The sequence below is a fragment of the Pleurodeles waltl genome, chromosome 11 (assembly GCF_031143425.1).
Source record: "Pleurodeles waltl isolate 20211129_DDA chromosome 11, aPleWal1.hap1.20221129, whole genome shotgun sequence".
Lineage (NCBI taxonomy): Eukaryota > Metazoa > Chordata > Amphibia > Caudata > Salamandridae > Pleurodeles > Pleurodeles waltl.
This window is the reverse complement of record NC_090450.1, coordinates 945,871,800-945,895,306: the sequence shown is the minus strand read 5'-3', so window position 1 is coordinate 945,895,306 and position 23,507 is coordinate 945,871,800. Positions and strand designations below refer to the sequence as shown.

Sequence of the window (23,507 nt, the reverse complement as noted above, 5' to 3'; positions counted from 1 at the left end):
CTCCAAACGAAAATGCAACAAATCCAAAACGCATCCGCCTGCCTCATCTTCGACGTCCCACGCCGCGACCACATCTCATCCCACCTCAGAGACCTACACTGGCTACCCGTAACGAAAAGGATCACCTTCAAACTCCTCATCCACGCACACAAAGCTCTCCACAACACTGGTCCGGCCTACCTCAACGACAGACTCACCTTCCACACTCCCACCCGCCATTTCCGCTCCGCCAGCCTCGCCTCCGTGCCCCGCATCCGCCGCACCACTGCCGGAGGAAGATCCTTCTCTCACATCGCCGCCAAGACCTGGAATTCCCTACCGCTCCATCTATGCCACACCCACGACCTCCCGACATTCAGGAAACGCCTCAAAACATGGTTATTCGATCAGTAGCTTCCCCCTCCCCCCCAGCACCTTGATACCCCGACGGGTGAGTAGCGCACTCTATAAATTACCTGATTGATTGAGACTAATGCATTTGTTATAATTTTTTTATGTAGTTTTGGAAAACACAGACACAGATATTCATTTCTGTTACATTACAAGTCACCTTCAGTCACAGCTTTATCCCACCACTCAAGCTTTCAATCAGGCCTCTATGTTCTCCATCTAACATCTGTACTGGGGAGTGAGGGGGGGGGGGAGGAGTCCTTTGTCTATCTCTAACCCTTTTTCCCTGTGTTCTCCACCTCTGCTTGTTTTAACACCCTTTTGGCAGCATGTTCTTTCATGATGTATTTTTCTAGGAAGGAATTTGACCTGCTACTTCAGCAACACAAGGGTTACTGGGAGCTGTGGTCAATGGCTAAGGCCGCAACCTCCTATCAATATCTGATATGTTGATTGGATATCTGAGAACATCTTTGCCCCACCCTGGCACTGAAATGGTGGGACAACAGAGCAACTCATGCGTGCCTGAGCCTACTTGCTACAACTCAGCCAAGATCTCATTAATTCTTCTAGGAAGTCACGGACCCGCTGCCAGCAATCTTAGGAGCTTTAGGACAAAACAATTGAATCACTTTTTCTATTTATTTACATTCAGATAAACAATTATGCTTGCATGTAATAGAAATTATGTTTTTTTTTCCTGTAGATGGCAGTATTGCATTATCTACGGCTTTGTCCTTTATTTATTTTTTCCCTAGATTTAAAACAAAAAGACGAGGAGAGAAGTCCTACTTTTATAAATGTCGTGAGGTCATAAGCATTGCTTTTGGTGCATGATTTGTGGTTTGCAAGCGTTGATTTGTGGGGGTAACAATAACTGGGGAATTTCAGGGCTTTTCGGTTTTAGTTCATAACCACACATGCACTTTAACCTTGGTTTTTAAGTGAATTTTGATGTGGTTTTTAAAAGACTAAACCTAACTAAAGCTTCACATTTACTGTGATTTTTAGAGGGCAAACTAAAAGTGCTTTACTGGGGGTTGTGTGGATATATGTTGCTGGTGAGTGGCAAAAGATCAAGTCTGGATGAAACTTGGGGGTTTCTTGCACTGATCTCAGATTTAGTAACAGAAAACTAAACATGTAAATGTCTGACAAACGTTGCACAGATTTGTTAAACTGGTGCTAAAGTTATTAGCAAAGTCAAACTTTTTGGCATCTCCAGCTTTTAATCACGACCCTTTGCAAATCTGCACGAAACTTAACACAGAAGTATGTTAACCAGGCCAAGTGTCTATCAAATTTCATGTATTTCCCTGAACTGGTAAAAACGCTATGAACAGATCAAAGATTATTTTCATCCTACCATCAATTTTGACACACTTTTATCAGATCTAATTGAAACCTGAAATCCCTACACTGGATTTAACTTGCTAATAGTCTTTTAAATCTCATACATATTCCCTAAACACCACAGTTATTAGCACAAGATTTTTTTTGCACCCGTGTGCATTTCCAGAATAATGTTTGACCCCGCCTTAAGCGATCTGTACCAAATAAAATAAAATAAAATAAAAAACATATTTAGGAAGGCGAGACTCTGCCAAACACTAGGCAGCGTTGTAGAATGATTGAAAATTAACTGTGGAAACAAATATAGCATTTCCTACTAGTGTGTCTCTGTAATACACACAAGACATTCTTGTACATTTTTCATGAAAAGAGTTCCAGGATCCCCCAAGTAATGGTGTTGCAGCCCCCGTCCCCACAAATAACACCAACCTCCAGGTCGAGGATGGGCCTTGGAAGAGGGGTGCCTGCACGTTGTTCCTTCTTCTCAGAGTATTTTCAGAGCAGTCCGGCGGCTTCATTATTCTGGTAAATAACGTCTTTTTAGCGTGCCCTTGTTGTTTTTTTGAAAGAGTGTTAATATTAGTGTATTACCAGTGAGATATTTGTATTTGAAAGGTTATCTATAGCCCGTCATCCACTGGGCTTTTTAACCCCTGGTTGCCTATAAGAAGAATCACCAGCTAAGCCAACGGGGCTCACCTTTTTGACTTAATGGCTTTTGTCAATGACTTTAGACGATGCTGTGAAGCATTGTAAATTTTTTTTTACAAAAAATAAAATAAAAAAATCATGATAACCCAACTTTCACAAGTGCTCTTGCATAATGACCGCGCCATTCAGTATGCATACACGAGGATGTATGTGGGGCATGAGTCACCGTGCATGTGCTTGCCTACTGATGGACTTGGTGCCTTTTACTAAATGTATGAATCCACAATGGCAGGCGCAAATCAGAGCACTCCGGCAGAAAACGGCGGTTTCTGCACGCTCCAAAAAAGTAAAGATGTTTCTTTATGGGCACCGCAAAGGGGGGGAGGAGCATTGGAGGAAGGGGGGGGAAGAGTGGGTGGTGGGAGCAACAATGACCTTGAGGTCGGGCCGGGAGGGAAGGTTTAGGGGTCGATGGGAATAATTTAAAAAGAAATCTAAAAACCCAGAGAGGGAGAAGTACTGAATAGGGTGAGTGGAGGAGGGCGCACCAAGGAGCGCATGGAGAGGGCAGCCATATTAGGAAAAGGAGTACAGGAAGGACAGAGTAAGCGGGGGAGTAATATGTAGCAAGTACTGGGGAAGGCAGAACACAAGTGAGGAAGAAAGCACATGCACTCTTCTGGGGTGCTTAAAGAAAAGGAAAAACATTGTTCCAGACATGTGAGTAGTGGAAATATACAAGTCAGCCAATCAAACCTGTTTGTAAAGAGTCTATGCTCCAGGGGAGGGACAAAGAGGGAGGCAAGCCATGGAAGCAAAGCAAGCAAATGAGACTGACGATAAAGCCAACGAATGGTAAGCAATGGGCAGGCCAAAAAGATCTTCTGCAAATAGACAGGCTAAGAGCTGCCTGCAAGCGAGATCTAAATAAAGCAGACGGGAAGGAAATACATGTTATTTTTCATTTCATAAGTGTGCCACGTGGCACTAGGATATCTGATGCCAGCAGCTGTCATTCATGCTGTCTCTATCAACAGTAGGCTGTATTTTGGTGCTTGAAGTTTTGCTTTTAATACTGCTATTATGGGCTCAAACACCCAGCATGCGGATGGTTGTTGGCTGAAATTCAAAAATTGGTGAAAGGTGACATGGCATGGAGCCACTTGTCTGCTGTGTTTTAAGATGTAACAAACTCATCTAGTCCATTTCAAACAGTGCTTATTTCACACACAAACCAAATGTAATATTCACTCACATATTGTGTGATGGTTCACTCTTTCATGCATGGTATGCTTTTCAAACAGGCATTGGAAATGTAAATTGCTTTGTTTTTTGTGTAGCTGAAAGTTGTATACCAACCTTCCCGACACAAAAGAGGAACAACATGGACAACAGCAGCACAGCTTTTCATAACAAAAATAACAGGTAAGGGAAGGTGGCAGTGGCAGGAGTAAAGCACAGGTACAACACAGGTAGCACACAAGGAAGGACTGGGAGGAGTGAACAGACTAGTATGCACTCTCTCTAAACAGATATAAAATAAAAGATGTGCAAAACTCCTCGAATAAACACCCAAACCTCTTAAGGAATTAGCAAACATTCCGAGGGCAGGATAATGAACATACGCCTACCTCCTGCAGAATGCACCGTCACTCTGCTGCACGTTTAGCACTGGGGGGCATTCGAGGGCACTTGTACTGTCTGCTGGTAAAGCCCCTAAATATTAGTTTCCTAGTTTGGTGATGTTATGTCCATTACGTGTTCATTTTGTTTCACTGTGAGCCATATGTTACATGTGTGTGGGGGAGGGCTGGGCGGGTTTTTACTGGCCTCCCTACCACTAGATTGAGAACAGGAGGGTTGAGCAAGGGACCCAGCATGGTTCACACTCAGTTATTGCCCCTACAGGGTCAGTTGCCTCCCTCAGAATTAGAGTTCTTGTTATCTCACGTCAGATATAGTGGAACATTCCCTTCTTCATAAGGCCTGTTATGCAAGTGCATTCAATATATCCTACTTTTTTTCATTTAAGGGCCAACAGCAGACCAGTAGAAACGCCCCTTTTTCACAGAGGGGGTACAGCTTTAAATAGAAGCAGTGCAAGCTTCCCTCCTTCCAGGACAGGTACCGCTAGGGCGGCGGCAGAGCAAACTTCCCCCAGCACAGATCGAGCAGCACCGGTGAAAGCTTTGCTGCCCCACAGAAGAGGTACAGCATGGCAGGAGTAAAGCACGCTTCACTCTCGGAGAACGCAGTAAGGTCAGTCTCCCATTCCACGCAGAACAGATCCAGCAGGGCCCAGTAGCACAAGCTTCCATCCCTCACAGAGCATGCGCAGTTAAGGGATGAGTGACAGGCGGGTCACAAAGAGATCTCTGGAGAGGGAGCTTATTTCACTGAGAGGCAAGTCTAGGTGGATAAATGAGTGAATACCATCCTCTTGTACGTGAGATCCCAGGTCAGCGTCCGGAAAGTCCTGCTGTGGTCACTCGCAGACCTGTGGCTTGTGGATTCTTTATTAAGAAGTAGTTGTTAGCCAGTTGTGCAGTTATTTGGAGCAAAGTAACTCTAGACAGGCACACGGGTGCAAACCTCTTCAGGAAGGGTGAGTGCCCCCGCACCCGGTGCTGGGCAGTTCAGCCTCAGGTGCAGCATCTGTGTATAACACTGAGTGCGGGGACTGTGGAGGAGGGACCGGATATACAGGGACATTCAGAGTATGTATGTATGAGAGAGTGGTGTCAGAGGCGGTGGAGAATGGATGGAGGGGAGACAGGCGCTACAGTGGGACGGCATGACAGGAGGAGAGACAATGTACAGGGAGTGTATGAGTGAATGAGACAGGAGACGCATGGAGTGTGAAATCATGAATGAGTGGAAGACAAGAGGTGGAAGGCGTGTCCGAGTATGAGTGAATGAGACAGGACTAGTTTTGAGATGGAGTGTGAGAGTATGAATGAAAGAAATACAGGAAGACTAACACTAAGCATCCAGGAGTGGGAGAGAAGTGACACAGAAAGAATGAATGCAGGGGAGGCAGTCAGTGTGACACTATACATTCCGGAGAGAACTGAGGAACGGGTTGTTAAATTGAGACGAAAGGAAACACTGAGTGTGGAATGAAGCACATTTGTGAGAGGAGGGGGGCAGGGGAGCTTTAATTGGAGGCGAGACAAGAGATATAGGGAGTGAATAGCAAGCACGAAGGTGGGAGCTATTTCAAAAAATGTGTGATAAAATGTAGAGAAAATGCATATTTGCAGGAGAGAGGCAGAATGAGTGGGTTGTGAGGGTTACAATGCCAAGCAGAACACAGGAAAAGGGCCATCTGAGAACAGATTCCAGGGAGAGTGTGAGAATGCATAGAGGAGAGACAGGTTCAGGGGAGAGTGAGACAATGCACACAGGAGAAATGGCAGGTTTAGAGAGAGCAAGAGCACTCATCAAGGAGAGACAGTAGGTTCATGGGAGAGAGAGAATGCATGTCGAAGAGATAGGTTCAGGTGAGAGAGACTGCACACAGGAGAGATGGTGGGTTTAAAGAGAGCAAGATCACTCAAGGAGAGACAGTAGGTTCATGGGAGAGAGAGAATGCATAGAGGAGACAGTAGGTTTAGGTGAGAGTGAGATACGGCGCACAGGAGAGAGTAGGTTTAGAGAGAGCAAGAGCACTCTTCAAGGAGAGACAGTAGGTTCATGGGAGAGAGAGTGCATAGAGGAGACAGTAGGTTCAGGTGACATGTATTCAGACAGCACTGATAGCAGAGAGCAAGGAAACATGAAGAGACAGAACAAGCTGATGTGCTCGAGTACACATACAGCAGGCATAGCGAGAGCAAGTCTACGAATGCAAGAGTGCCCGAAAAAACGGGGGGGCGAGGAGACACCTCTAGAAGACCCTCGGACCGAATAAAGCACATTTACCAGACAAAAATCACACATCGGCAGGGACAGACAGAACACACACAGGAGAGATAGATGGCACATGCCAGAGAGTGAGAGCACCTACAGATTACACAGGCACCAGGTCAGTGAAAAAGTATATGCACAAGAGACTGCAACCAGAGGGGAGTAAGAAAGAACCTGCGTAATAGAAACTAGCAGTGGAGAAGCCAATAGGTCTCGCCTTTCAGACCTACTGGCTTTGTCAATAGTTTTTGATGCCACTTTTTTCGTTCTTATTTGCTGATCCGAGTTGAATCAGCAAATAAAAAGAAATAATATGCAAACGTTTTTTGTTTTGTTTTTTAAACAAGGGAGTGAAAGGAGGGAGCAGGTGGGGGAGGTGGAAGCAACACAGAGGTTGGGGTGGGGAGTATAAGATAAAGGCGACTGATGGTGAGTGGAAGCAACACTGGCGGTGGGTGACTGAAGCAACACTGAGGGTGAGGAGGGGAAGTAACAGGCGAAGGTGAAGCAGGCGTGAAGAAGCACACAGGCAAAAAAACATGCACTCTTGTGGACTGTTTAAACAAAAAGAAAAAAGTAGTGCTTGAAAAGCAAGCAGGGGAGCCTAGAAGTCAGCCAATCAAAAGAGATGACAAAGGGGTTATGCTCCCCAGGAGGGATAAACACAAGATTGACAAGCTGGGACACAAATGAGAAGCAGCAACTGGAGACAGGAAAGCGAACCAATGGTAAGCAATAAGCGGGTTCCACCTCCTTGTATGTTCTTGGTAAGCCCACAATATGCTTTTCACAAGGCTCGACCTAAAAAGCAGGGAGTAAGGGAGCACACTCAGAAGAGACAGACACTAGAGGGGGTAAAAGAACACATAGGGAGGAGACCGGCACCAGCAGGGCTTAAATAGTGAAAAACCACACAGAAGAGATCGATACCAGTGGGGAGTGAGAAAGCACAGACCGAACAGCCAGACACCAGTGAGTGTGGAAGAACACACGTGGAAGAGACAGACACCATTGGGGCGAGAGAGAGCACTTGCAGAAGACACAGCTATCAGTTGTGGAAGAGACTGACACCAGTGGAGGGAGAGAGAGCACTTGCAGAAGACACAGCTATAAGTTGTGGAAGAGAGACACCAGTGGGGGGGGTGGAGCACTTGCAGAAGACACAGCTATAAGTTGTGGAAGAGAGACACCAGTGTTTGGGGGGGGGCACTTGCAGAAGACACAGCTAGCAGTTGTGGAAGAGACAGACACCAGTGGGGGGGGGGGAGCACTTTGCAGGAGACACAGCTAGTAGTTGTGGCAGAGACAGACACAATTGGGGAGTGAGAGAGAGCCCTTGCAGAAGACAGCTATCAGTTGTGGAAGTGACGGACACCATTGGAGGGGGAGAGAGAGCACTTGCAGAAGACACAGCTATCAGTTGTGGAAGAGACGGACACCATTGGAGAGAGAGAGAGAGCACTTGCAGAAGACACAGCTATCAGTTGTGGAAGAGACAGACACCATTGGAGGGAGAGAGAGCACTTGCAGAAGACACAGCTATCAGTTGTGGAAGAGACTGACACCAGTGGGGGGAGAGAGAGCCCTTGCAGAAGACACAGCTAGCAGATTGGAGTAAGAGAGCACATGTGGAAGAGACCGACACTAGGAGGGAGTGAGACGGCATGAGACAGACATCTGATGACTTTGATAGAGCACATGTGTACAAGACAGCACGAGCGAGGAGTGAAAGGGCAACCGAGGAAAAGTCATAGACGAGACGAAAGTGAGAGCAAGTATGTAGAGACAGGCACTATCAGGGAAAAGGCAGTGAGAGCATGCGCAGAAGAGGTAGACCCCTGCAGCGAGACAGAGATCAGACGTAGCAGGGAGAGATCACACGCAGAAGAGTGAGACACTGCCAAGCAATGAGAACGCACACATCGAAGGGAGAGATCACACGCAGGAGAGAGAGACACCAGCAGGGACTGCGAAAGCACACCCAAATGAGACAGGCAAGAGGCTCTGAGTCGGCGCTCGTGCAAGAGACATTCTGGCAGGGGATGAATAGTGAGAGAACACACGCAGTACTGACGGGCACCAGCAGGCACTGAGAGAGCAAACATAATAGTGAGCGCACAGGCAGTACTTAGGGAGAGGGCACACACAGAAGAGACAGACACCAAGGCAGCAGATGTTAGTGAGAAAGCACACGCAGTACTGACAGACTCCGGCAACGAGTGAGTAGTGAACCTGCACACACAGAAGAGACTGACAGACTCCAGGCAGCGGGTAAGCAGTAAGCCAGCACACAACAGAAGAGACTGACAGACTCAAGGCAGCAAATGTTAATAAGAGAACCCACGCAGTACTGATAGACACCGACAGAGAGTGAGAGGGCCCACACAGAAGAGACTGACAGACCCCGGCAGCGGGTGAGCAGGGAGACAGGACACACAGAAGAGACTGACAGACCCCGGAAGCGGGTGAGCAGTGAGACAGCACACACAGAAGAGACTGACAGACTCCGGCAGCGGGTGAGCAGCGAGACAGCACACACAGAAGAGACTGACAGACCCCGGAAGCGGGTGGCAGACCCCGGAAGTGGGTGAGCAGTGAGATAGCACACACAGAAGAGACTGACAGACTCCGGCAGCGGGTGACCGACCCCGGCAGAGGGTGAGCAGTGAGACAGCACACACAGAAGAGACAGACACTCCGGCAGCGGGTGACAGACCCCGACAGCGGGTGAGCAGCGAGACAGCACACACAGAAGAGACTGACAGACCCCGGCAGAGGGTGAGCAGTGAGACAGCACACACAGAAGAGACAGACAGACTCTGGCAGCGGGTGACAGACCCCGGCAGCGGGTGAGCAGTGAGAGAGCACACACAGAAGAGACTGACAGACTCCGGCAGCGGGTGACAGACCCCGGCAGAGGGTGAGCAGTGAGACAGCACACACAGAAGAGACAGACAGACTCTGGCAGCGGGTGACAGACCCCGGCAGCGGGTGAGCAGTGAGAGCACACACAGAAGAGACTGACAGACTCCGGCAGCGGGTGACAGACCCCGGCAGAGGGCGAGTAGTGAGACAGCACACACAGAAGAGACTGACAGACTCCGGCAGCGGGTGAGCAGCGAGACAGCACACACAGAAGAGACTGACAGACCCCGGCAGCGGGTGACCGACCCCGGCAGAGGGTGAGCAGTGAGAGAGCACACACAGAAGAGACTGACAGACCCCGACAGCGGGTGAGCAGCGAGGCAGCACACACAGAAGAGACTGACAGACCCCGGCAGCGGGTGAGCAGTGAGACCGCACACACAGAAGAGACTGACAGACTCTGGCAGCGCGTGACAGACCCCGGCAGCGGGTGAGCAGTGAGAGAGCACACACAGAAGAGACTGAGAGACTCTGGCAGCGGGTGACAGACCCCCGGCAGCGGGTGAGCAGTGAGTGAGCACACACAGAAGAGACTGACAGACTCTGGCAGCGGGTGAGCAGTGAGAGAGCACACACAGAAGAGACTGACAGACTCTGGCAGCGGGTGAGCAGTGAGAGAGCACACACAGAAGAGACAGACAGACTCCGGCAGCGGGTGACCGACCCCGGCAGAGGGTGAGCAGCGAGGCAGCACACACAGAAGAGACTGACAGACCCCGGCAGCGGGTGAGCAGTGAGAGAGCACACAGTAGAGAGTGTCAGACTCCGACAGACACTCCCAGCAGCGAGTGCGGACGCCCTCTGGCTGAAGGAAGCGTCCGGGCTCCTGTTTTGGACAGGCTGCGCTGTTTCTGGACAGGAAATATTCCGCATTCCTTGCTGGGGAGGGCCGAGCCCCCCGTGGATCTTGGGGTAAGGGCCTCATTTTGGGACAGCAGGGCGGCTCCAGCATCTCTTGCGCCGGGGGTGGTACGTGTGGGTGGGCAGCATCCCTTCCTCGTACAATAGACACACAGGGGGCCTCGGGCGGACGGGTCAGCACGGAGGGCCCTGGTCACCGGCCTCCCTCCGAGGCCTCACGGGACCCGCCCGGCCCGCCTTTCAACCCAAAGAGCATGAAGTGTGCCAGAGACGTCCAACCCAGGCCCAGAAGGGCCGAGCCCAAACTAGATGTGAAGACATTCCAGAGGATATACATTAATGCAAATGAAACTAATTACAAAGTCGGTCGTTATCCAGAAAAATCTAGCGTGGAACCGGCCTCGCTGTTTGCCGTTCTATCCGAGTGAGCAAATTTACAGCTTTGAGTCCCCCAGATCATAAATTACCCCTGAATATCCGCAGTTACCACCAGATGTCCCAGAATCCGATCCAAGCATCCTGGGTGGCCCTGCACGATCACATCCACTCCAGGCCCTCCTGACACCAAGAATCGTCCCCTGCCCCCTTGGACCTCCTTTGGTGCCCCCTCACATAGGAGTCCTACGAGGCGGAGCCCAGCACATGCCCAAGACCCAGATCTCGCTGCCCCCCTGCAGGACTCTCCAACGTCTGACCTCAAGTAGAGGGGGGCTTGAGGGGTCCCCCAATCTAAAGGCCCCAACCAGAGGGTCTGTGGTCCAAAATAACCTTTGACACTGTGACCACAAGCCGTCAAAACCAGGTCAGCCCTCTTGCTAGGATCACAGAGACTTCTACATAGAATCATGTTGTACCCCCAAGAGCCTCCCCCTAAAAAGGGGTAAGGAGTCGCATGCCCTAACTGTCTAGAAACGCCAGTCTGGGGGACCAGCGATGCAGCTCTTATTCTGAGGTGTTTATTTTAAAGACCTATTTGTAGATTTATAGAGTGACATATGCAGACATCCACCAAAAAGAGACAATCTAGAGACCCAATGTGGCTCGAGAGGGCTTACAAATGCTACAATTCATTCGTACATTCGCCGAAAGTGACATCAGATATTTGCGGGGCATGTGATAATGAACAATGTTACACTGTTCCTGGTCTCAATCCTTACACCACCGAACCTGAGTTAGGCTTCAGTTACTGGACAAAGCTCCCCAGGAGATCCAGAGAAGCTTGGGAGGCCAAACGTCCTGTCCAAGACCAATATCACAGCTTGTACGTGAGCACATGCAGCTCACTCTAGGTATAGCCTGGTGGCCCCTACAACCGCTAGGATCTAGAAAACCTGGGAGGTAATGGGTTCGGTCTTTTCTCCCACATTCTTCAAATTCTACATCTAGACATTAGGACTCTACTCATTGATAACCGCATCAAAATTTACCAATATACCGACAACACACAACATTACTAAACCAACTCCTCCACTTCACATAGCCAACACATCAAACACTGCTTGCACCTCATCCAGATCCAAATAGGCAGCAGCTTCTCAATCCCATTTAGATGGAATTCCTACTATGCACCAAGAACAAGAAATAACTCGTCAAAACATGGCTGAACAACATGAACCAGAATGGATTTGAACCCAACTTTCATCTGACAGGACACTCTGAAAACCAACGCTCACACTCAAAGAACACATTACCCAAAAAATCAACCTGGTACCTTCTTTCTCTTCTAAAGAAAGTGAAACCCTTGATTCCTGAAAGAGAATTCAGAACTGCAATTTAAGCCCTCATACTCCAGCATCTGGATGGCTGAATTGTCAAGTTCAAAGGCCTTGTAAACTCCATAGTGGCCTTTAAGGACACCCTGCATGCAATAGCGTGCCTCATCAAGTGCTTGAAGGAACATAAGCACATTGCCCCCACCTTGATGGAACACCACTGGATCCCTTTGCCGGACGGCACCATCTTCAAAACCAGTAGCATCAAATACAAAGCAATCACAACTGACACACCTGACAAACTGACTGACAAGCTCACACTCTCTAGAGGTTCTCGCCACAGCCAGGACATTATTAGACTGTAGATGAAGAAGTGCACATAAAGAAAAAAAAAACAAAGTAACAGGACTTCACCATCTTTGCACCCTAAACCTGGTATGACATCTCTGTATCCATCAGAAAAATAGAACTCTGCTACAATCTAGGAAAGAAATAAAGATGTACCTCTTTAAAACACTACACCACAAAGAAATAACAGTCTACTCCCACTCTCATAGTCCGTCCTCCCCTTCCAATATTAACTATCTGTATCTATGCCTTTGACCACCGTGTAACGCTACAGAAGGAGTCCATGGATACATGCATAGATGGGTCAGATGTTTCAACAGGGCCTGATGACGAAGTCCTGGGGCTGTCTGGAGTAATGGCTATGCACCAACCCCCCGACAAAGCCTTGTGTGAAAACGTGCATGGGCTGGATGTTGCGGCCGAGTTTGAGGAGGATTTTCCTGCAGTTTTTGCGCAGAAACCTTGACATTCTGTCATGGGTGGGTACCTATCAGCAGAGTGACTAGAGCTCTTGAATTTTTTGACTGGATTATCCCATACTTTTAAACAAAAGACTTAGTTAAAACAAATGTGCATAGCGCGATAAGTCTTTTGGTTTTTTTATGTCATTTGGACATTTTGTGAAAATTCAAGGAGCCAAGCGATGGTCAAAAAGCATCATTTGTGGGATGTGATATAGAAGGTTGTGGAGTCTATTAAATTGAAATTGGGTTGTTAATACTTTACATAGCTATCACTTAAATCACTTAGAAATTTATAGTGGCTTTGGAGTTTAATTACATTTTGTGACTAATGTTTTTACGCTGTGGTATTATGGGCCATATGTACGAACACATTTTCCCATTGACACAGAATGGGAAAAACCCTTTGCTACATCTGGCCCTATATTCCTTATATAATAAATAAGTGTGATCCTATGGAGCACCTTTCAAAGTTTATTTTTTAAGTCTCTTTTATGTAGAACATTCTTGAGGAATTAAAAGTATGACCAAATCAAGAATTTCAAAATTAGTTGCAAATGAACAAAATGAAAATATTACATTTCATTTTCCTGAATATTTATTTTAATAAACGTGGTACATTTTGAATTACTTTATGTGTCTATTTCGGGTTCTTAATTGATTATCGCAACTCTAGCTCTCCCAGACGCAACAATGGAGCAGGTAAGCCCATGAAATCTGCACTGCAAGGATGGCCGTCCATCAAAAGAGTTAAAATAAATTTAATTCTCCTTTAATGAAATCCCAGATCATTGTGCCCAACACATAAGAAGCTTACTATTGAAAGTATGAGATTAACTTTTTCAGTATGCAGTAAGCTTCTATCACAGTTTCTCTAGATAAAGTGATTCCTTAGCACCTGCCGTGTGCAGACAAAGACAACTAACTTTATTTACCTGTAAATAATGTAACACTTGGTTTCCCATTGAAAGTCTAATTTATTTTAAACAGAGTGAATTTCTTTAAAACAATGGAGAAAGGTGTGCCAAACATTTTCACCCGTACTCAAATTAATTATATAAAAATTACTTTTTTAGTGAAAAAATAAATCAGTTGAATAGTTTGTAAAAGGTTTCTGAAATCTGGTGCCACCACTATCACTAATAAATAGCCGTGTAGCAGCAGGGTGATTAAATATTGCAGTCACCAGAGATTAAACCAATATTTCCACTTATTGAGGCCGACTAATGACCCTCCTAATCACCCCGGGCTTTAAACCTCTAACACCCAGTTAGCTATTACAGAGAAGTGCAAATCTGAAAATAGAAAAATTTTATTTCCCAGAACATTCTGCATTATTTGCCAATGTTAAAAGTGCTTCACATTGTAAGATTTGCCTGGTGCCTACATTTGTCCTGTTAACTCTGCTCCTACTGTGCCAACCAAAACTTTTAGCTAAGTACTGAACTGGTGCATCTGATTTTGAAGAAACCACTGCGAGACTGGACAAGGGCTTCAGAATTCCGCAAAAGAGTTCAAAAAGCCCTTAAACTCCAAATTGCTAGTCCAAATCTAGCCAACATAAAAAATATCTAGTCAAAAAGACCAAAAATCTCTGTAACATTCCCTACAACCACAAATAAAAATGGAGTACTTAAACGGAGGGCTCAATCAATGTCACCAATGAACAACTGTACAAAAACATCTCAGCAACTACTGCATAAAAGACAAAGGAAGATTGCTAAATCGTGCACAACCTTTTGCTCCCAATAAACGGCAAGCTTGTTTGATTCCTCTGCCTGTAAAGAAAAGGCAAAACAATCTCTGTGCCTCAACCAGCTATATGATTACCCCACAAATCTGGCCTCCCACACTCCATCTTGAAGTCAGGCAGCCCTAGATGCCACATCACCTTCTGTGTTTGTACATAGTGGTTTGCCTTCTGAGTCACCACTCCTACATTGGACCTTAATAGACATATTATACATAGCAATTGGATGCATGTCTCCTGGAGCACAACTACCATCTTGGTTTCCCTTTAATCGACACCCATAGGAGGGGAGTAGATGGAACATAACTCAGCTAGAGCTACCAACTTGGGAACTGGGAACCAGGTTCAAATCCCCCAGCCTTGGCTCAACATCTTGTGATTCTGGACAAATCATTTAATCTCCCCATGCCTAAAAATGTGTAAATAGTCTGGTAAACTATACTACCCTCGGACCAGGTTTGGGCTATATATTAAAAAAAAATTGCTAAAAAAAAATCTCCCTCATGGCAATGACCTGGCCAGGTGTACCCAATACCACAGTGGTAGTGAAGTATGAGTCTCTAATGGCATTGGCTGTGGTCCTGATACTATTAGACTGGTAGATGTACCCCCAGATGGCACAGACCAGAGGTCTGAAAATGGCACTTCCCTTCTGGTGCGTTACAAAGGCACTTGCAGAAGTGCCAACCCTAAAGCACTAGCCATGCCCTTGGCAAAGCTATCTATGTGCTGGTTTCTGGACAGAACCTTGGCAGAGGTGCTACTCTGAAGACACTAACCAAAGCCTTGCTAGAGATATCATCTTACTAGAGGTGGCAAAACTATGGCTGAAGTATCACTTTCAAGGTACTGGGACGGGGCGGTCTGGTGGTGCGGACTAAGTGAGTTGGTGGCTGCTCAACATACCCAATGTTACACAGCACTGAGGCGTGCACCTACTTTCAAGATCAGAGATGATGAGGTTGTCGTGCAGCTTCACGGCTCTGTGCTGCTCCACCTCGTCCTCTAGCTCAAAGATAGTCTCCTTCATGTCACTGTGCTCCGTCTCCTTCTCCTCCAGCTCTGCCCGCACCTTCTCCAGAGCCACAGTCAGGTCCTCAATCTGTTTCTTGGCCTCCTGGCGATAGGCTGCATACTCGTCCTCCACCTGCATGGTAAGAAAGAGTGCTGAAGACAGAGCCCACTTTCCACCAATCACACTTGAACATATCACTCCCCTGAGCCCCAAATTGCCAACCCTGTATTGTGGTAATTAGAGGTGTGTACCCTGAGCACTATTTACAGTTAGCAGTTTAGGTTTGGAGTTGTGCTACAATGCTTGTCAACTGGGACTGTAATTGGTGGCTCACACAATGAATAATCAATCAGAGAAAAAAAATCTATTTCTTCAGATGGTCCACGCCTTCTCTTGAAATCAATGACCTTGCTTGGTTTTCAACTCTACTCTTGTCCCAGTGGGCCCACCTTGTTTATTTAGTTTTAGTCACCTGTGTCAAAGTACAAATCAAGAGGTGGCTAATCATGATGGAGCCCAGCATTGTGTTGGGAGGGAGGCAGGGACATACAATCTGCCACTTCCATATGGAAATGAGGAGTGCCTCTGACACAACTGGTTCACAAGGTGTGGGTCGAACTGTTGCTCTGCAACCACCCAGCTGGTACGTGGCATCAGCCTGTAGGGAGAACGGGACTGCAGCTTACAATGTTTAGAAGACAAAGCATCACCCCACCCAAGAGGAAGAGCTGGGGAATATATGGGAGTGGGGAATGACATAGGCAGGCAGAGCTTACTTTACACAGAGGTCTCAGAACACCAGCTCCTTTAAGTTATCCCACAATGAATGGGCCTCCATGGCTGAACTAGAGGTATATGTGTGTGTGTGTGTGTGTGCGTTTGGTAAGAGCTTGTGTTCAGAAGTCCTCAGACATGCTTTAAGATTACTGCCACCAAGCTGCACCCCTGTTCTGCAGTGGAGTACCATGTTAGGCATTCACAACTATACATATGTGGCACAAGTGAGTGCTGAACGTTACACCAGCCAGCCCTACAACAATATTTATAACCATCAAGCCTATTAACCTGCTTACTTCTCCAGAAGGTCGCTCACAAGCTACCAGTAACTCTCAGGCTGTCTGAGTAGCTCGCTGACTGTCAACTGGATTGGTGCCTTTGCAGATTTCCTACCTCCAAGGGAGGCACTTTAAAACATTCTATGTCTCTTTTCTGTGAGGCTAGGACTCTGACTATGCAGGAGAAGCAGACAGCACACCTTTGTGTGCTTTTATCTGCTAAGAAGCCTGAAAAAGTAAATGCATCGGCTCAGAGCACACGGTTTTAAAACCTTCAACATAAACAATACTGCTTCTAAGTACTGCATACCTGACTTCATCTAATACGTGTGGGCAACTGCACTACGTTTAAATGCCACCCTTTCTATTTCTGTCCCCCTTTCAATCTTTCTTCTTCATTTCTGTCTTGTATTCATTATTTCTTTATTCATTCTTTCTACATATTTATTTTGCCTCCTTTCATTCACTGTCTTTCCAGCTTTTTTTCTACTCTCTCCTTTTTCTCCTTTTTAATTTTTCTCTTTTTTCCTTTGTCACTTAATTCTCATCTCTCGCCTTCTTCCCCTTTCGTTTTACTTTCGCTTACCTTCCCCTCTTTCCTTTTTTCATTTTCTTCTTTCATACATTCATTTTTCTTTTTTTCCTTCTCTATTTCTCCCCTTTTTCCCTTTAATCTCTTCCATCATCCCTCCTCTTCTTCCTCTCCTGTCATTTTTTAATTTTTAATTTTTCCTTCTTCCCCTCCTTTGTTTCTCCTTTTATTTTCTCTAAGACTGTTTATTTTTTTTAATACTTTTTTTTTGTTTCCTTTCTGCGAGACACATATACCCTACTGCTAGGGGTTGCTCCAGAGATATCTCTTGCATAGGACCATAACGGCTTCATGCACCTTGCAAAATGTATTACTGTTAATGTTCCTAGATAGGCATGCAATGAATGTGTTAAAAATGACTTTTTGCTTTTGTTGCATGTGTGCATGCAGCTGGGGGAGGGGTACTTTGGCCCAGGACAGCTAAAAACTCTAGGGCAGGCCTTGTCAATATTTCTCAAACCTCAAACTTCCTGCCACCAGGAAACACTATTCTTCTTCTTGGGTTACTAGTGAAAGGCCAGTTTCTGGGGATCACGCGATGGACATTAGTGAGGTAATGGAAGTGTTCTTGGGGCTACCTCACAAAATGAGTAGTTTTAACCCCTGCACTGTTTACCAAAGAAACAACAAACCTCAATGAGACACTTGCCTCTCATAGCTGATTTACATACAAGTTTAAAGGGACAAGACTAGTCCCTGAGGACCCTACAGGTAAACCTTTCCCAAAACATGTGTTCTGCCATTACTACTATGTGCTAGTTGTAGCAGGAGTTGATTGCTCCAGGGGCAACGTATAGGCTGCTAAACCTTTATATCCTTCTATAATCCCTATGTTAGGCAGTAGATTCAGGAGGGCTTCATTACTCAGAAGTAGTTCTCACTACAGAAAAGGCTGGAGACCCCAGATCTACATGATGTTGCTATCACTCAGACCAAATAATATTGCCTTTATGCCAGACTGATCCGGTGTCTTCCTTTAAAATATCATATTTTACGAATCAGCATAAATGATACACTTTATTTTCCAAACAGCAACTTCCCAAATATGCAGCCATCATTGCCACTCTGCCGGTAGGAAGGCCACTGTCCATTTGAGTAATCAGAAGGTGATCCCAGGATTCCCTGGCTTACTAAAAAGGTTCTATTTTGCCAAAGCTATCAAGGCCAGTTTTGAGACCTGGGCACTTCAAAGAAATCACACCTGACTGCTAAAAGTCTGTCACACAATCAGAGGCAGAAGTTACACTGAAATCGGATTCTGAGCTAAAAACTCATGCTTTTAGATCCAAAAAGTGGGGCAAGTCTCTCCACCTCACCCTTTTATTTTGACCCTACTCTAAAAGCATGACAAAGTTCAAACATAACAAAAGATGAGTCTTGTGTTGCAGAGATCTAGTCAATCTTGTGCTTGCCATCCTCCCTCTTCTAAAACCGCCTCTCCCTCCTAAAAGAATGCAGTTACTTGACACTGCAACCCCTGGGGTCTGAAAGGATCTATCCCTCAAGTGATGTGGTAGACAGCTATGTTGGTGGAGAGTCACAGGGGGAAGGAGACAACAGTTAGGTGGGAGAGTAGCAGCTACAAACAGTCAAACAGATCTGCATTCACCATGGATTTCGAAGGTGTGGTGACTGGAGCACAAAAATGGTGGAAGCTATTATACTAGCTTGGTAAATTTAAGGAATGGCTTCGGACCCTAAGAAGTTGCCACCTGGTGCTGAATTTACAGTCCAGTTCCAAGTGCAACTTCTTGCAAACCTTTTTGGAACAAATGTTTAAGAATTTTAGGGACTTCCCATAAAATGCACAAAACAGCTTCTGGTGTGACATTGTGGAGGTGGATTACAGCTGCATACTCTACCTTGACTAGAGTGTCCTGCAGCCGGTTGGCGTCGTTACGAGTGTGAGCTAGCTCCTCCTGGAGATTCCCAACTAAGACCTCAGCCTTCTCCTTGTCCATACGAACACTTTCAAGCAGATCCTGGATGTCTGACTTGTCCCCAGAGTTGTGAATGGAGTAAAGTTCAGCCACCTTTTGCTTTTCCTGTTCCAGGTGAGCCTTCATACGGTTCAGCTCGATTTGGTCGCTGGCAAGTGTGGTCTTGTATTCTTCCAATGTGGCCGCCAGTGCTGATTTGCTAATCTGCTCAGACTCCAAGATTCGCTCCATGTGGTGGTTGCGCTCCTTTAGGGCGCTGATTACATCTTGGGCCTCCTTGTTATCCTGTTCTGCCATTTTAAGGGTGTTGCTAAGGTGCTGCTGTACACCGAGGAGCTGCTCCCGATCAAATCGAGCATTCTCAGACAGATCTGTGTAACGCTGCTCCATCTCCATGTACCTGCCACTTTTCACATCCTCATCCACAACATATGAGATGTGGTGCTCATCCAACAGAGAGCGGAAGTACTCGATCTGTCGACTGTAGTGCTCCAGCTTGTCACTCTGCTGGCACAGGGAGTCCATGAGAATGACTTTCTCTTCTCCATACCTCTCATTCTCACTGTTCAGCTCTTGTGTGATTTGTTGCAGATCAGCCAGCTCCTGCAGAGTGGCCTGGAGCTCTTCAGCTGTACTGTGCTGGTTTTCCTCCATCTGGTGAATGCGTTCAGTAAGACATGCTACAGACACCTCACTGGCATTGCCACTGCTGCCCTTCCTGGAGCGCTCCATGCTTGGCAAGCCTTCAGACTCCGAGGAAGACGAAGGAGCATCCAGGGCATCATCACTGGAGGTGAGGGGCTGGTAGACCTCACTGCACTCGCTGTCCAGATTGTCCATGGAATTGCTATGCCGGTTATCCATCAGTGTATGCTCATCCTGACTTAATAGATCCTCCATGGAGCCAGGAGTTGAACCTTCCACTGAGGAAGCAAGGGTCCCACCTCCATCACTATGGTTACCAGCCGCCATCTCCGGGCTCAAAGAATGGAAACCAAAGAGCTTTTCAGTGCTGTCCATTCTCTGCTCCAGGGAAAATCCCAAAGCATTAAGTCGGTCCTTCAGCATGCGGTTTTCATTCTTCAGTTGATTCAGCTCTTCCCGGATTGCAGTGTTCTGCTCCTGGAGCTGCAGCAGCATGGACTCAACGTCCGTGGGCTCGTGGACCACAACTGTGTCTTTCTCCTCAGATTTCTCCTCGCTGTCAGAGGGATCATCGTGTAACCCCAGCTGCGTGCGCATGTCTCGAAGCTCATTCCGGAGGTGGAGGATCTCCACATCCTTCGTCTTGGCCAACGTTAACAAGTCTTTCACTTTGGCTTCTAGCGCAGCCTTGTCATTGATCTGATTGTCAGACTTGGACTTGCTCATGCGGATGTCAGACTCGGTGCGACTGCGGGAGCGCTTGGTGACAGTGATGTCAGGGCCTCCCTGCCCCATGGAAGACAGCTTCTTGCTTGGGTTCAGACGAGAGCGGTCGCGGAGCCTTTCCTTGGAGGAGCTAGACTCTTTGGTCCCTGAAGATGTGCTACGCTTGGCTGTGTTGGTACCTGGAAAAAGAAACAAGACGACCGGTTTAGGAAAAGTGAGGAACTTTATTTATATACCTTATCCATTTGTTACTGGGGGTTGCAACTTCTCACGGAAATTTGTCTTCACCCTTGAAACAACATGCAGTTCTTGGGAATGAATAAACCACATTGCCTGCAAAATTCTAGGCACCAAAATCGAAACCCCCATAATAATTACCATTACCATTGCAGGTGGGCAAAATAGTACATGCAGTAAGGGATGCTACTTCAGGAGCTTTCGACAAGGAAAACACTGTACACCTGAGCTCAACAAAAGAGCTTAACTGTCCATCTAATAAAACATCTGTTGGAGGGAGTAACACACTCACCAGTTTAAAGATTTAATTGATTATTGACAGCCGATATAGTATTACTTAAGACTGTGCACTGTCCAGTGTTTAGACTTTGCACGCTTGTTTTTTCAGTTGACTTTTGCAGATACGTTTTTTTTTGGGGGGGGGTCACACATGCATCTCCATATCCTCTGCACTTGATCAACTACAGCCAGTGAGCAGTGAGACCATCCCTACACACACAGACATTTTTCAGAATATCTACACCAAGGGCGTGCTAAGCCCCAACATCTACCCTCTACCCCGCTCCCCCCCTACTACTACAGGTAATATCCACACTTACATTGCCCACAAGTGAGTTCTGAACCAAACCCAACACTGGCACGAGTGTCATGGTCCAAAAAAATCAGCACTGTGTCCCTTAACATCAATGGACAGACACATTAAATTAAACGAAAAAAAGACCCTCACCTACCTAGCCACCAAAGCTACTGCGATTGTACCCCTCCAGGAGACCCATTCATCTACCACTGACTCGGACAAGCGTCGGAGAGACTGGGTTGATAGGGTGGTTAGTAGCATCTTCCTTGGAGGGACTTCTGAATCCTCCCGGGCTGCACAACCTACTTCTTCACCCACAAAATGTGGGTTGGTAATCTTCTTTTGGAAATCACTCTCGTACGCCATCCACAGGACGTGGACAGACCCAATGCGCAGATACGTCTTTGTGAAGATAAAGAGCATGGACACCACATTGATATTGGGCTACAGTTGTGCCCCTGATCATGCCTGGACAGCTTTTTTTCGCACCTCTTGAGACGGTTTACAGAATTTGACCGTACTAAAGTGGGGTGTGTGGAGACTGGAACTTGGCCTGGGACCCATATATAGAAAGGTCTGGTGGACAATTCCAATTCCAAACAGAGGGAAAATTAGAAGACCTTCTGAAAGATCATGGCTTAGTGGACCCCCAGCACCTACTATACCTAAGTGAAAAGGAATATACTTTGTGTATTACCTGTTCTAGAATTTACTCTCTTATTGACCAACGCAATCTGACCTTTCTGAGTCTTACTGTGCAATAGCAGAGTGGGATATCGGACCATGAATTAGTAGTCCTAGAACTGGCACTAGGTCATGTAGCTTCCACTGCCAACCGCTGGTGTCTAAACATGTTCAACTACAAAATCAAGGAAGATAAAAAGCATCTCATTGAGCACTTACAGCCATACTCCGACATTAACAACCGTTCAGTTGCTTCTTTACGGGGTCTTTGGGCAGCCCTAGAACATGACATTGGACTTGACTCAGCAATACAGGTCTAAACCCATCCCACAACTTCTCAGACGGCTTGAAACAGTGGCATCTGATCTTAATACGCTTTTCACAACACAAGGGGAATATGACATACTTAGCTTGAAGTGGAAACAATAAGAAGAAGGGGCAAAAGCAGGCCATTGACTGGCAGTGCAACTCTTCCAACAGGAGTTGCACATAGCCATACCTGTAATTAGATACCAGGAAGGTGAACTGATCACACATCCAATGGCCATGGCAGAGATATTTGCCCAGTTCCTGTTGAATGATGGTTGGCAGCTTTTAGAGGGTGAGTGCTGAAGAGGATATTGCAGCTGCAATTTCAGCCATGCCTCGTAACAAAGCACAGGGGACGGATGGCTTCCCTGCTGAGTTTTATAAAGAAACAAATCTATACTGTTACCACTGCTTTAAAGAGACTTCAAGGACGCAGAAACCATGGGAGGAATCTGCACAGTACTGAACAGGGCTCTCATTAGCCTCATCTTAAAGGCCAATAAAGACCAGATACAATGTGTGAGCTGCCGCCCAATATCTTTAATCAATACGGACATGAAAATATTGGCCAAAGTGTTAGCCACCAGATTAAAGATAGTTTTCTCCGAGCCTTATATGTGACTCTCAGGTTAGTTTTGCCCCCGGTCACTCCTCCAGGGATCACTTGCGACTCTTATTGAATGCCCTTTGGAACGTAAAGGATGATATAGATGACAAGATATTACCCATGGACGCAGGAAAGGAATTTAATAGAGTTGAATGGGGGTATCTATACAGAATGCTGGGGAGAGCTGGCATAGCTCTGGGATTCCTTGACAAGGTACGTTGGCTCTACTCTGATCCTACTGCACAGGTTGACTGTGTGGGACATGTTGCAGCCTTTTCCCATATCTAAACTGACAAGGCAGGGTTGCCCGATTTCCCTCCTTTTATTTCTCATGGCACTAGAACCACTTGCGGAAGCTATCTGTCAGTGTGCCCAAATACAGGTAATTGATACGGCTGCTGGGCACAATAAGCTCTTGCTCTACGCGGATGACATCCTCCTCACTCAGCGACCCAGACGTCCCGATTCCCCAACTAAGGTTCCTAATTTCGGAGTTTTCAAACTTCTCAGGTTATAAGATCAACTGGTCGAAGAGCGAAGCCCAATTATATGGTCTCATAGCAACTTTGGCCTTTTGTGGAAATCCACGGGACTTAGATACCTTGGCATCTAGGTCACAAGAGGCCTAGAGGGGATGGTGACGGCCAATCTGCAGCTGCTGATGGCACAAATGGGCTGCATATTCCATAGGTGGTCCTCCTTACAGCTGTCCTGGTGGGGCAGAACCCAAGTGGTAAAAATGGGAACTGCTTCCAGATTA

General features: G+C 46.6%; 1 protein-coding gene across 2 annotated transcripts in view; it reads right to left on the bottom strand.

The window, feature by feature from the left end:
- Positions 1–23,507, bottom strand: part of SPECC1L (sperm antigen with calponin homology and coiled-coil domains 1 like) — a 474,653-nt gene that overhangs the window by 305,179 nt on the left and 145,967 nt on the right. For both annotated transcript variants that reach the window (XM_069215113.1, XM_069215114.1), the window contains 2 exons: positions 18,885–20,512; positions 15,300–15,507 (listed from right to left, as the gene is read on the bottom strand). In XM_069215113.1, the coding sequence (XP_069071214.1) occupies positions 15,300–15,507; positions 18,885–20,512 (1,836 nt within the window). The remainder of the gene's footprint in view (positions 1–15,299; positions 15,508–18,884; positions 20,513–23,507) is intronic.